The following is a 15,852-nucleotide window of genomic DNA, read 5'->3' on the forward strand; positions in this document are numbered from 1 at the left end:
ATGCATTTTTCAAAAGCACAGAAGTTTGCTTTTGCTGAAATTTAAGGCTATTATGAAAAAATTAAGTACAGGACTCCTCTTTCAAAATTAAGTATAAAAGTCAATCCACTCTAGAAGGTCTTAGATAACTCTAAATACAAATATCCATTTTCCAAAGTGAGTCAACTCATTTTTATATTTGGAAGACTAAAAAAGTTATACTACAAAAGCTTGTCTTCATACACTTACACTTTTTGTCCTAGAAACCAGTGATACCAGGAGTTACCAGTGTAAGGTAACTTCAGCTCAAGACACACACCCATTCCTGAATCTAGGTGCACTGGTGTGAGAGGTTCATCATCACTCTCTTCGCCTCTACATATCAGATTATCAAAAGATCTACTATGGAACATCTTAAAGGTAGTCCACCTGGCTTTGAGACAGGCCGAGGATGTGCTCACACAAGCACATCTTGAGGAGCAGCAGTTTCTGGGAAGGAGTGCTGGGAAGTGGCTGACGTCAATAGCCTTTTCCACTGATGGAAAGATCCAAAAGATGATGTCCGCCTATGGCCTTAGTGTTCTCCCCCAAGAGAGAAAAATACAAAGGAACAGCAAAAACGGACACAGTCCTAGCCATGACCACAGCTCCCAGTTCTCTTTCTGGGCACAAGAGGATACTTTGCTTATTACACATGCACCTGTGAAAGTCCAGGGCATTAAAGGACTTATATTTGAGAGGGTGAGGATCCTTTCCATCACAGGAAAATTAGTAATCCTGCATCATCTGAATTAGGCAACAGCAGCATTGCTGGTGGTTTAAGAGTCAGATGAATCTGGTCCAGAAGCAGCACCAAGCTTTGTAGAGCTTCATAAAAATGGTTACAATCAACTGTTCTTCCTCCTAACCTTACAGTGCTGGGAAAACGCAGCATGACCAGACTAGTAGCCTAGGAAAAAATATCCAGTCCTACCAAGCACACCATTTCCTAACTTATGACAGACACACTTCCTAGGAGTTTAGACCTTAAAGTCCTCCCCAGATATTAAGAAGAGAGTTACATATGGAAGAAAATACAACCCTGAAGAAACTGGTTAAGAGTAAAAAATATGGCAACTCCAATCTTGGTATGCTCAAAAGGCATTTTTAGAATACAACTGTCCCTTCCTAATGCAGGGCTATCACTTTGTTTCTCCAACAATATTTTTCACTAAAGAAATGCTCCTCCAATTACAAACATCAAAGATAATACTTTAAAAATAATACTTCGATTATTATTTAATGTTTATAACTTACTAGAAGTTAACATTTTTACATGTTTTCTATTTTTATCTTGAAAGGACAGCTAATCTTAAAACAGCCACATATGGACAGACTCACTACCTAAGGGCCATTTCTAAACATCCTCAGTCTGACTCATTTTAAATGAAAGAGCTCCCCCACACAAACAGGCTCCTTACCAGTGAAAACTTCACCAGCCACTATGACTGATCTACTGACCAGAAGCATCAGTGAAAAAGCAACTCCCACTATAGGTACATTAGCTATGGGCTCTGACCAACAACTGCAAAGTGGTCTGCACCTGCTGACAGTTACCATTTCCTGCAAAAGCTTATTTTTCACCTGACAGAGAAGGCTAAACATGGCACCTATCTGACTGCAAGAATCAGTCATAACACTCAGTCGCGTGGCATTGCTAAAGTAAAGCTGTGTCACTTTGTAACATGTTATAAAAATTCACTGATTACCTTAACAGACTAGAAATAATCACCCTAATTTTCCATTAAATATAGCATCATAAATTCAGTGAAATCAGAAAAAAGTATAAAAAAACCTTTCAAAATAGCTCCTTAGTTATACCTTGCTTGAACTGAACCATTGGTATATGAGCAGCATGAGTAATCTCATTTCATTTCTCACCGTAACTCGACAGAACACAAACAATAAAAATAAGCTATAAAAATCACAGTACATCAGAAATCTGTGTAAAAAACATCCGTATCAAGGAGCTCAGTAACAACTTAAAGCACCACTCAAAATTAAGTACCATACATGTTACAGTACATTCCATTTATTATGACAATTTAAGGCTAAAATAGGTACGACTCCCTTATAGTTAAGCTTTCTTATATTTATAAATGCATACAAACATTAAGTAGAAACAAATGTGGAGGGTTTTTTTATTGCTCTGAACTGTCTAGTAGAGTGTTCGACTTTCCCAGATGTTGTCTCAGTTTGCCTTTTTCATTCAAGCTGAAGCCCTACAATTGCAACTTACAGCACTTGTGCAATTATAGACCTTCTTTGATTTAAGCTGTAAATAAATTCAAAGACATATCAGACAAAACTTCCCATCACTGCAAACTTTGTAAGTTACTTAACTAAACATTTGTCCATGAGATACATAACAATTCACCACAAATATTATTTCTGCAATTCTTCAGGAAGGATTTTCTTTTCAAAATAATAGGTCTAACCAAGCGGCAAACAAGACAACCAGCAAGAAATGATTGACTAGTACCAGTCTAACAGACTGGGCTTTAGAAAACAAAACAAAACTGGATATGTGCTCCAAAACAAAGAGCAAACTTTTCTTCTTGCTCATAGAGCAATTACATTTCCTAATTACATAGGGCAATGCCTCATTCTGCCAATGTCAAATTCTTTGACTGTAGCTTGTCCATTTCTTGACCAATATTTCCTTCAATCGTATCACACTGGGCAAGAAAAACCTGAGAATAAGAAACAAACCAATGTTATTGAGAATGCAATTGTAGCAATGGTAGATGCTTCTTCATAACAGAAACTGAAGTTTCCATCATGAATTTGAAGAAGCCAACTCAACAACCACCTTCCAGTTGATTTGGTAATAGCTTATTCACAAATTTGTTCACCCAGAATCCAACAGAAGCATGGTATTTGATAAGGCAACAACATGGTTGCCCATCCTCACCAGTCCTGCCGCTGAAGTACTTTGAGTTGATACAAAGTTCATAAACAACAATAAGGATCATAAAGGTTCAGACAAGTTAGTGCTTCATTTAGGAATATGACTTTTAAACTCCTCTCTAAAACACATTTCTATAGCCAAGGGTGGGAGTAACAAACCTACTCAGTCAAATCTAAAACAAGCCTTGTTAAACCAAGGCCTCTTCTGTTTCTCTGGGCTACAGGGCAACATGAACGTTCCATCTTTATATCAGTAAGCAGCCGGTGTGCCTCAAAAGACAGAAGGCTCCTTTACAAAAAGGGCAGTCCGCAGCACCGTAAGCTTTCTTAGAACCTGCCCACAAGTTCTTACAAGTACAGCAACCCACACACAGCAATTAAGAGTCAGCAGCCACTGGTCACCTTGCTTGTGTTGTATACAGCACAACACGCCAGCAGTTTAAGCCAATACATTCTTTTAGGCTGATTCCAATCTATGTCAGTACACTGCAGTTTCTGAGCAGACTCTCCCACTATGTCTTCACATCTTGCCCTCTGTTTTGCTATGTCTGCACTAGGCTTTAGCAGTCAAACTAGATATTTAATGTTATTTACATTAAAATGACATTAAGAAACCTCCTTCCCTCTAGAGCAGCAAACTGTTGTGCCAGGTGAATGTTTCCCAACCACCACAATGTTTTGAATCATCTGTCTTCAACCAATCCCTTGAGCTGGCATCAACTAATTTCTGTAAGGACTTGAGGGATGAAAAAGTCAAGGTAATAACAATTCCAGTTACTGGTTGCAAGCATTTTATATCTGTCTCCCCATTCTGGAAGATATGTGATCGCCAGCAACAAAAGGCAATTAATGGCTCCCCCTTTCTTTCATGAATACTTAAGAGTCATAAGAATAACTTGCCATCATTTTCTTGCTCTGGAAAAACAAACTGCTGTTGACTGCTGTGGTCTGAAACCCCTTAGATTCTTCTGCAGTCCTCAAAGGGTTCATAACCTACAGTGCAGAACACTGTACCTATCAAAGCACATCAATAATTCTGATCTCTGCTCAACAACCTGTTTTATGCTTTAATAGCAGTTCTTATACAAAGCATCACTTATTTCAGCAATAACCTCACACAAGAGTGGAGCTTGCCATGAGGTTTATAGCCATACCTCTATTACAAAGTTTTGCTGCTTTGCTTAGGCACATGGAATCAAAAGCATCTTCAAAGCCCCATACAACATAGCTATGCCAGCAACCATCTTCATTTCTATTTTGTGTTATCTGAACTTCTCTGTAACAGAGTACAAAGGGCTTTCTCCCTAAAGCTATAACAAAAACCATTTCTACTATGAAGTAATTCTTGGTAAGGCTTTGTCGAAAACAGGTGGCTGGTCATAAAAAAATTGGCAATATAAGAAAGTTACAGTAAAAGACAAAACCTTTCAATTACATATATGAATGCAGGGTCCTTTCACAGATAATTTTCAGGAGTCCAACCTTTGACTGAAGCTAGCATAATACAAATAACAGCAGTAATATGAGTAGCATTACCATTCATTTATGGAAGTTTGGCTTTTGGGGGAGGAGGGAGGAAGGAAGGACAAGTTCCAGGAATCAGTAACAAACCTTCAGTTCAAGGTCTCTAAGGAAACAATGCCTAGGAATTTATAAGCATCATACAATGGCAAAGCAATTAAAAACTCCACCCTCCAGCACAGATGCTCTTCTGTACAGACTGTACTTTAGAGACACTCTATAGCAAGTTGGTACATTGCAACAGAAGCTAAATTTTCCAAAGAACATCTCCAGCAAGGTCCAGCAGGAGTTACAGTTGACTGCACCTTGTGCCCAGATCACATTCATTACTCCAGCCCACCAAGATACGGGAAAGGTAGAATCATCCCATTTTCCTCACAAGTTATCAGAATTACTTCACATCATCAGGCAGCCATAAGGCCAACCACTAATGTAAAATAAAAACGTCATCTGAAAACAGCATGAACTACGAAAATCTATATTTTATAAAGCTACTAAATACCTCTCAAAGGGAAGTCATAAAAAACACCAATGTAAGCACAAACACTGAAAAAATCTCAGCTCTAAACAGCTCTTATTTTCACAAACTCTTGGTACACAAGTGCCCAGCATTAATGGTAAAAAAAAAAAAAACCCAAAAACTCACCTGAACCCTTTTCACCAACCCCTTCTTTTTCAGTTTGCAATCACTGAAATTCTCTGGCAGACTCTGCAGTAAAATAAACAAACAAGATGATGTAGTTTAATGTTGCAATTAACATATTAAACTTACAGCAAAAACTGATTGTATCAAAGAATCCTCTGAAAAGGTATCTTGAAAATGCCATGCCTGCTCAGTAAGGATGATTACACAAGTAAGAATTTAAAAGAAAAAGTCATAATTCAAAAAGTCAGGGATGCAGCATTCTGATTGCAAAGAACTGAGCTAGCAAATTTGCCACGTAGCTTTAGGTAACGTACTGTCATAACTGCATACACTGCTTTTGTCTACCATGGCGTATGTTAACTGTTCTGCTGAGCCTCAACTTCAGATTTTTTCGGAGACTGTAAGATGAATTTGTTTCTTAGGAACACATTAACTCAATCACTTGCCACCATTAGAATGTATCATCAGTAACACAGGCATTACCAGTCTGTACATCTGATCGCCTCTGCAATCTGCTCATGGAAGGGAACAGTTGTAAAGTGTTACATGTTGACAGCTTTTAATTGAATTCAAACTGCATAATTTTCCATACTCCCACCACCAAAAATATTCATGTATGTCATCTTAGCAAATGTTCTATGCTTCGTCCTTTTGGAGCAGTGTGAAATTGGGGTGTTGGTGGGGAATGGTGCTCAGATTTATCTGTTTTTTGAAATAGGTAAAACAGATTATTATCATCATATCAAGTTTATGTGAACATTCTTAGAAACATGCTCTCACTGTTGAAAATGCATTAAAATCTTGGAGTTTCTCACTGGTGTATCTTTTGTTTTCCACCCTAACTCCATTATCAGGAACAGAGGTTTCCCTATACTACTCTCTGTTTCATTACAGCTAAAATGCAAACCCTACTGGGAGGTTGATACATACTTCGGTAACAATTTAAAAAAACAAAAGAAAACAAAAACAAAAAAAAAAAAAAAAAGAGACGCTCTTTTCTTTTAGTGTCCAGCAAAACATACATGGTGTTAAATATAAGAGTCTTGCACATAATCTAATATAGGAGTTAAAAGTACACAAGACTCCACACCAAAAAACAGTCCATTGTGGGAAGTGAAGTTCAGGGATCACACTGCTCCAGTATTTGTGCAGTAATTAGCACACTGTAAGTGATATCAGACAAAGAAACAATCATCACCAGGCTTAGCATGCATTTGCAGCACCATGGGTGAGGAGAAAATAGGCAAGCAACTGAGTAAGCTGGGACACATTCTTGCATTTTACTTCTACATAAACTTCTGGTTTAAAATCCCATTCCCTCTTTCTGCGCTCAGTTGCAAGAAAGAATGCACAATGCTGCTTCTTGTCTGCTAGGAAAGTATCAAAGTTGGAAGTTGGAGTAACTACTACCACACTAACCTCTTCCCACAGTCAGTTTTTTTTTTTGTTTTGTTAGTTTGCTTTTGGAAGATGAGTAAGAGAAAGAATCTTCTGCTCTGTAGTTCCAGCTTCCTTATCTGTTGCTCCAGTACCAGTTTTCCCAAACAGCAGCAGCAGTGCTAAGCTGTATAAAACTCCTATCAACTTTCAACACTTCTCTTCAAGATCAGAAAAGATATCTCCCTTGCAAAGAGCTTTTATGTCAAGACTGCACCTCCTGAAACAGAACCAGAAATTGCACATACTCCTTTCAGGTGGAAAAATGACCATCAGTCTGATCATCAGAGATTATGCGGATTAAGTGAAGTACCTTCCAAATGCAAATTGGTGCACTGTTATCTTATAAACAGGGACAGAAATATCTAAAAACTGAAAGTTATGGGGTTTTCTGTTTGTTTTGGTTTTTTTAAATTGATGTTAATCTTCTTAGCGCCAAAAACATTCCTTAGTTTGTCCTCGGATGCATTCCATCACTTATCTATGCTTTCCAACTACTCTTATTTTGTGAGAAAAAGGACAAGAAGTAGCTTTGAAAGCAAGTTACCAAGTGAATTCCAGGAATCTGTCATGCACAATGTAAATACTCCTAGGGAAGCCTGTTCTACAGTGGTCACTTTCTTCATTTATGTAATTTTGCATTACATCTTTCAATTAACAGCACAGGACAGGTTCGGAAGCTGTTGTTATATTTTCAACAACAGCCTGCCTAAAATGAAAACTCCTTTTTACAAGTGGCACATGTCCATTTTCCAAAGCACACAGTTTTTTCATTCCCGTTAGAAGCTACTTTGCTCTTTACAAAGTTTATTTTCTAGTACTGTGTACTGCCATAAGCCCTTGCTCACTGCAGCATGCTAAACCTGCTTGTCTCCTCCCAAACAACAGGACACTGTGAAAAGATTGCATTACATGCTTTTCTTTCAGAAGCTGAATGCTCCAAAGACATTACAAAACAATTCAGAATTTAGTTTAAAGCTGTGGATTAATTCCCTTCAAACACCAGCTCTAGTGCACAAATAAAAGAGGTGACCTTCAGAGTATTTATAGTTGTCACAGAGGAAAAAAAAATTAAAAAATATTATCAAGTTATACAAAGCATTCTAAAGGATCTTAGACATAGTCATTCTCATGTAACCACAGAAGAAAACATTCCTATTTTTCCCTTGGTTTTCAACAACCCAATTCACTTTTTAAAGTTAACAAAATATGACAAGAAACATTTAATGTAAAACAGTATTTGATGGGTGCTATTTTGACCTCATACATGTAACAGCCTGAAAGAACAAAGATGGGTTAAGCCTAATTATTAATGGCTCATTCTCACCAAAAAATGAAAATGTTATTTCATTGTCACAGAAATTCTTCTATGCCTTGAAGTTTTCAATGAATTGGAATTTCTTAATAATCAAATTAAAAATGAAATTATGCACTAGCTCAGTTACACTGCCCATCTCCCTTTGCTGAGTACTTATTTCAGGCTGTACTTTCTGAAAGAGATTCTGCCCTATGCAAGTATTCCTACCAATCTGAAATAGCAAATTAACAAACAGGTTTCTGTCATCAGAATAGGCCTAAGTTAACTTTCAATAGCAGACAGGGAACTCCAGCTGGGCTTAGCACACAAAGTCTGTTTCTAAAACAGATATTGGTAACTGGAGGACACTTTGAAATCTGAGTACAGAGAAGACATTCAGACAATTTCTACTTTTGACAACATTTTTCAAAACTGTTTTTTTTAATTACGACTCTGCATACAAACTTGGATGTTTGCTTGCACACCCTCATAGCTGGTTTTTTGCCTTTTTTTTTTTTAATCACACCTTGTAATCCCCTTGGCAGAGACATGTAATTGGAAGGCTTAAATGTACTAACTTATCAAGCTGCTTAAAAGGTGTTTTGCAATCAAATTAGTAAAGTTTACAAATCTTAACATCAAATTAAATCTCACAGTCTCTGTTTTACCTTAGTCAGCTTATGTCTCCTCTCCAGGAATACGCTGTCCAACTATTCAGGATTTAACAGGTGAAGCTGGCAATAAACCTTAAGTCACAATAACATTTCAGTATTTAATTAAAATCAAATTTAATTAAAGAAGTAGTAGCTTAAGCCTAGGCAGTGTTTATGCAAAACTTTTGCCAAATCTACATTTTGGTGTTAGCAATGTGTGCAGAGCAGCAGTTTGGATTAGTATATGGCTTTCTACTGCACAGCACATTCTTACTTTCATAGCAGGTCTCCTCTTTGCATTGCACTTTGTAACAAAACTGCTCAAGTCTCACAGTCCGTGGTCTGCACGCTCTTAAACTTTAAAAAGTTATTCCAGTGCTGGCTTCCCCCCAGCAACTTCTGTAAAACTCCTGGGCACAGGTTCTTTATCCTCCCCTCACCCACCCAGAAAGAGAGCCCAAGTCCCCCTGTTATCAGTGGCTATCTCCCACCCCACAACCCTAAATTTCAAGTTGCTTAACCACATCTCTTCAAAAGTTCTCACCCAGCAGATGCACTGACAAGACGCACTGCAGAGACACAAACATTACATCCTCAAAAATTCATCTTTCATATGCACAACAATGCTTTACACAAGAGATCCTTAAACCCAATCTTCGTTTACACAGTAATAAATTAATGCCATGTGCACTTTCCTGCCTCTAGATCCTCTCTGTTCTTGAGTGTCCTTTTAACCATGAACAGCATCCCTCTCTGCTGAACACTGCTTTTATGAAATAAAGACTCTTGTCATTTCTTTCCGCTCTCCCAGATGATCTCCTAATAAAACCACCTCCCTTTGCCACAGAACATCACCTTCAGCTCTGCTCAAGTTCTGTTTTGGAAGTGCTTCCAACAACAATTTTTAAGCTTTGTGTTACCATCACATCTTTGTTTTCCTCTTCAGTTATTTCTTATTTCCCAAACCATGGACCCAGTAGGTCATGTCTGATGCCCGAGTCTACTTTATAGCAGTGTAGTCAGTTAATAAACAGAGCAAATGCTAGTCAAATTTGTTATTTATTACTATCTTATCATCTTATCTGATCTTATCAGAACCAAAAGGACACCATTCTTAAAATAGGCAATCTCCTACACTAGCAATAATAGCTAGAAACCTTTTCAGTTTGTTATCAGATTGCTTAAAAAACCAAAACAAAACACCACTTTGTTTCACATGGCACCAATGCTAATTAGTGAGAAACAAGAATTTTTGGCATATAGAGTCTAGTTTTTATTGACTACCAGCTCTTCACTTTTTTGTAACTTATTGTTAAATAAATTGGTAAATTGGGTAAGCAGATTATGTTGTAATGGAATCTTTTTCATTTAAGTAGACATCTGTGCAACTTCTTTAAAAGCAGCTATTAAATGGCAGCATTTGTCAATGGGTTTTCTGAATGCAGAACTGGGTAACTAAGCAGTCTGCCCTCACTGAGGAATGACAGTATTTTCATGCTCCTTGCACTTCAGAAAAATTTTCCCCAAAAGCTTCGATTTTATCTTTATCATTCATGCTAAGAGATTTAAGATTTATAATAAGAAATGTTTATCAAATGTTTCTTTATGAAGAGAAATTCAAAGGTTTAGTAATAAGTTCTCATCTTATTGTAAGTGGCAAAACTTCCCAGAAGCCTGGGAAATGTTTGTAACGGGCACAACGATGGGGTTATTTTTCAGAATATTTATTTCTTTTAATCCTTGAAATGTTAATTTTTGGTATTGATTTACCAGACGACAAATACAGCAGGGGCAAGGACACAGTGAAAAAAGCTTCATCAGAACAGTAATTTAAGTAAGTTTTACAGAGGAATTATGACAAAAAAAATCCTCAAGAAAGGAGGATGGGCCACCAGAATATAATTATTAATCAGTAGTGTTATCAGTGTCCTCAATACTGATACATGCAATTTGACAGATGAATTTCTCATGAGTTTATGTAAACAAAATCAGTGACTGGTATTTCAGAAAACAAAGCTATTTTTTCAGTCGTTAGAACAATCTGCTCTCTGCAATATTGTCCTTCTAGATTACAAATCTCCCATTTAATAAGAAAACACCATGAGAACAAAGTATCAGTGACAGACAATGTAAATTAGAGCAGGCTCACAAAAAAGTACAGTGTCATGACTGTGGATTGAAATTTTCCCACTGATCTCAGAAAAGCTTTCCTTTTTCCTCCTGAAAAACGCTTTTCATTTATTTAAAAACCTGTGCCAGCTGATCAAGGCAAGGATTTTCTGTGTCCTACTCACCGAGATTTGTAGTAAGTACTGTACTTTGACTTTTACTCTTTTACTGGCATTTCTGGTGATACACACACACACAAATCTTCAACTGTTGAACACGGCTCAGTTTGTTTTCCTCCTGAAGAAAACTTCAAAGATCTGTGGCTTATGGGAACATCTGACTATGTCACAGTACTCAAAAATTTGTAAGATGCTCGTAAGATCCCTCCTGCTGTGGAAGCAGTAGCTATTTTAACATATCTAATGCTGAAATGTTTAAGTTATAGCTACTCAGAAGCATGCCTTCAAGACTTTCCTTTCGCAACTCTGGCAGTGACAACACTGTATTTTTTCTCTCCCACCCCAATACTGTAAGACTACCAACCTACTTCTTCACTTCCTAAATCACTTATTTTAAACTCATAGTTGCTGAACACACAGATTCTAGTAAAAAGGAGTATTAGTTACAAACTCAGCTCCTCTAATTAATAAGCTTGTTTGCTAACAGTAAGACGACACCCCTAGAATAGACAGAAAAACAGTATGCAGGCTTCCTCACCCTTAGCTCTCTATAAACATACAAATCTCATTTTGTATTACACTATATGTTTTTGATTGATCCAAACAATGTATGACATCCAAGACACTTTAAAGAGCTTTCACAACAATTCTGCCAAAGAAACAAGCTGGAACATTCATAGTGTGAGCTTGCTGGTACGTTTCACTTCTGCAACGCATCCATTCTCCTGCCTTCGCAGAAAACAGCTCCATCGCTTTTTCCCCCCTTATCTTGTTTAACATGCTGTTGATTGAATCAATAGCACATCTATATGGTCAATAACATTTAACAGATTTGTCAGAACTTGCTTTTACTTGGCTCACAAAAAGAATACTAAATACTGTATAAAACAATTCTGAGATACAGATAAAATACCTTCTGGAAGCTTTACGCTTTTCTGCTTTGCATTTCTATTGACTACTTTTTACTATATTGTTCATATGCACACTTCATTACCATTCTGTGTTGCTACCTCTGTATGTTGCACAACTACACTACAGCTAAGTAAGAGCTCAGAAAGCTGGTTTCCTCTTCATCTGATCTGGTGCAATACCACTATGCTAAATAGCTACATGTGATGTAAAGATTCCACCGAACTACATGTATCGCATCTGCAAGATTTCACATAAGGTTCACAGAAGTTCAGTTTTCATAACAAAAGCCACAGATGCCTTTGTATATTAAAACAAATAAATATGGACTTTGGTACGTGTAACCTAACTTCAATCACTGGTAATAAAAACCCTCACTTATTTCTTGCTGTAAAAAAAAAAAAAAAAGGAGGCTCGTCAAAGTCATAGGCTCTTATACAACAAAGTAACAAACAACTACTACAAATATGAAAAGATACTAATTATAATTAGTTTTAACTCTGGCCGCCCCACTTACACAGGAGACAAAACCGATGCACAGGCACTCCATTATTTCCTAAATCTAAACACGAAGTCACTAGGCTATAAGTCTTCTAAAATCTCACACTAAACCTGAGAGTCCCTTGTCTTGTCCCTATTGTATAGATAATAGCATGCTTTCTGTTTAAGCCACGCAAAAAGTATCGGAATCAAAAGTAAACTTGGGAAACTCAGTTTGAATTAACTATGAAGCAGTGAAAAGGGTTTTTTCAAGACTGCTTGATGAGTTCCAGAACTATACACCAGCACACAAGTACTGACTTTTTCTAAATAGGCCTTAGTATCAGAAATTGAAGGGATCAGAAATGGGCTTTAATCCTATCCAACTGAAACAGTTGTCACCTTATTACTATTTTCATTATAACACATAGTCAATCTGCTACTTCAAACAGGAAATCAGTCATATGAAGTCTGCATGTCTAACAGAATCCAAGAACTGTCAGCAAAATATTTTCCTCCATATGAGGCAGAAAAGGAAAGAAAAAAAATAAGACTTTAAAATACTTAGCATATTACAATTGTAAAAGAGTATTTAGGAACTGTTGGCTATAACAAACAGTAAGGGCTAGTTTACCATTAAAGGTGGACAATATGAAAGGAAGAAATAAGTCAATGAGCTCCTCACCATTCCTAGAAACACATCCATATTGTATAGCATGTGATGATAGCCAGTTCAAATTATTACTCTATGATTTAGTCTGCTGATGAACTTTTTCAAAGTGTCCATCAATTAAACATCAGGTTCACCAATTATAGGCATTTGCATGGAATCTCTCTGAAACAATCCCATGAAGGGCCACTGTACAGAAGAGTAGACCCAAAGACATCACTACCACAGAAATGAAGCGTTTTTCCTTCAGAGCAGGATATTGTGACCATGATATGCAACATAATTAAGTAATGAAGTTTACAGAGAATGTCTGCAGACAGAGAAACAGAATAAGGAAATACCCTAGTTGCCACAATCTTCTGTTTATCTCTACACAAGTCTCTTATTCTCACTTAGCTCTCAGCTACTACATGATACAGGAAGATATCTATTATACTCTGGAAATAAGCTGCAAAGTTATGATCCATTAATGACTGTGAAGCACTTGAATATACCCCAGTACATCTGAAAAGAAGAATCCAGTCCTCAGTATGCAGGCATCTCAAATAAAAGTCCTGTCAGTCCACATACAACTGACCACAAAATTCTTCAGTCTTCACGACCTCCTTGTTCTTATGCAGTACAGAATACAAAGTTTATCTGGTGTTTTTTTCCCCAGACCTTCACTGTAACCATGACGTTTAACATTAAAGTTCGCCAAGACAAACTAAAAGGGTAAAACTGGAGTAAAGGATACCCATTTCATGTAGTCTTAACAGGCTGCTGCCCCAAATGAAGCTCCTCTTAGAATAGGGATGCATACACAGGAATTAATGTCACCATTCAGAAATAGATGCTGACAAGTAGTCTTTTGGAGACATACAGGGGCAAGCGCTGGATATTAAAGAAAAAATGAGCAAACCAATTAACTAATTTTCAAAGCCAAAATAATTTTTTTATATTCTAAAAATATCAAATAAATTACAAGAAAGATACATTCTTAACAGTAAGTTACTGCTGAGATTTGACCCTCTTCTGTGGCTATATTTACTTACAATAGAATCAATCTGTTCCAGGATCTTCATGAACTGCTCTGCAGTTCCTTTTATCCTCTTATCCAACTGTTTTAGTGCTTCTGCTTGGAGATCCTTTGCTAAAAATCCCTGAGGAGGAAAAAGAGGGAAGGAAAGACAAAATTATTCCATACCCTACAGAATACTCATCTTAGAAAATCTGTCAATCCACCACAGCAGAAAACATCGTTTACTAGTTCTGTAGTTTCAAGTATGATAGAGATTCCAATCTCAATTTTTATTCTATCAGTCCTTGAAATCCTAAATGTAAGATCTGCTACGATTACTTAAAATATTAAACAAGTAACAGACATTCTCCTTTGGACTTTGAGAGAACTCTCTGTATTTTTCTAGATCTAAAGAATATAATCTATTCATTTTGCAACAATATTTACTTTTTTCCAAAAAGTGCCATGTGTCCATTTTGCAAACTCCTAAATAGCATTTCAAATTCAGTAAGACTTTCACAGGCTCTTTTTGGCAGTTAAGAGGGACTGCCTATTACTGACTATACAAAACCTTTAAACATTATTTTTTGTAAATATATACCTACAAAACTGTTTTGCAAAGATATAAAATGATACAAAACTGGCATACCTTCTGGATACTTGTGAACTCTTTATTAACTTCCTCTAATTTATTAGCTATTTGCTCCACTGACTTCTCCAAATCTTTTAACTTCTTCAATTCAGCCTCTTCTTCTGGACTATTCTGTGTATTCAAAGTACAACATTCACAACTATGGAACAAACAGAGTCACTATGCAGCCAAAAAGCAGCAACAGTGGTGATACAGACATAAAGGCTTTTGCTGATTTAAAATACACATTACACTGTGGTAGTTCTTCCCATATTTTAATACTGATCAAATAAGCATCTTCCAAAGCTTAATTACAAATACAGACAAAGCGGCAATATATATAAACACACTAAATGAGATTAATTTGAAAGGAAAAGTGCAAACAATTTTTTTTTTGTTAGCTTAGCATCTTTTAGGTAGAGGCAACATTTATATCACAAGATATTACCTTGTCCTCTACTTGGCAAAGCCAGCCACAAGTCATTTCACTAGAAATAACCTAGCAGACTCAGTAGCTACAGCTTTTTGTTTGTTTTTCAAACAGAAAGATGGACAGATAAGGTCATCAGTACACAGAAGGTTCACAAGCACTGACAAGCAACAGATTAGGCAGAAGCTTGTCAATAACGTAAGGTGGAAATCAGTCAGTAATGTAATTTCAGAAATGTAGAAACTGCAGGTTTATTTGCAGTACAATGTGAGACTGAACTCAACTTTGTGAGTATGCATACAAGATTAGGTTTATGCTGTAGCCTGTTTCTTTGTTCAGCAGCTGAATCACTGACAGAAATTACAATAATTTAAGAAAGAAAAAAGTCTAAAGGCAACACTTACCCTTTTCCCAATCAACATGACTTTGCAACCATTTTTAACACCAAGTGCTGACAATGGTTGTTCCAATTCTTTCAGAGACTTCCCTATATGGAAAACAGAGAAAAAAAAAGTTAAAATATAGTTAGTGGCATAAGGATGTCTTTCTCAAGACATTCAAAACACGGACACCTGGAAGCGCCTACGATGAAAGGTATCATCTATAAGAAACACTGGCAGATTTATAAATTACCTTTGTATATCAGTTTCTGAAAAGGAACTGGAACTCCAGTGACTTGTTCAATAAGTACAGCCATGTCTTGTAGTGTAGGTTCACCATCTTCTTGTTGAGAAGCAACCTGAATACTGTGTTTTTCATTACCTAACAAAAACCAAAGGAACAGTAATACTTATTGTTACCTAGAAAATATTACAGGGAATCCATTTCTAATATTTCTTTCCATTAATGCAGAAAGTTCTCAAGTCACTGATTCCCACGTACAATCACAATTTTCAGTCAAAGGATTCTATTGCATTTCCTTCCTCTTGGAGTGACTTACCTCATCTGAAAATTTGGTTTCA

The 15,852-nt window shown here is 36.7% G+C and overlaps 1 protein-coding gene across 1 annotated transcript; it reads right to left on the reverse strand.

The window, feature by feature from the left end:
* Positions 1 to 1,963: 1,963 nt before the first annotated feature.
* On the reverse strand, positions 1,964 to 15,652 carry BAG1 (BCL2-associated athanogene; the record flags this gene model as incomplete). The annotated part of the gene is made up of 6 exons (XM_010084470.1): positions 1,964 to 2,711; positions 5,096 to 5,158; positions 13,864 to 13,971; positions 14,479 to 14,592; positions 15,295 to 15,377; positions 15,524 to 15,652. Coding segments are annotated over 6 exons (587 nt in total), but the record flags the coding sequence as incomplete, so codon positions are not given.
* Positions 15,653 to 15,852: the final 200 nt, after the last annotated feature.

This window comes from Pterocles gutturalis, unplaced genomic scaffold (assembly GCF_000699245.1).
Source record: "Pterocles gutturalis isolate BGI_N339 unplaced genomic scaffold, ASM69924v1 scaffold50795, whole genome shotgun sequence".
Taxonomy (NCBI): domain Eukaryota; kingdom Metazoa; phylum Chordata; class Aves; order Pterocliformes; family Pteroclidae; genus Pterocles; species Pterocles gutturalis.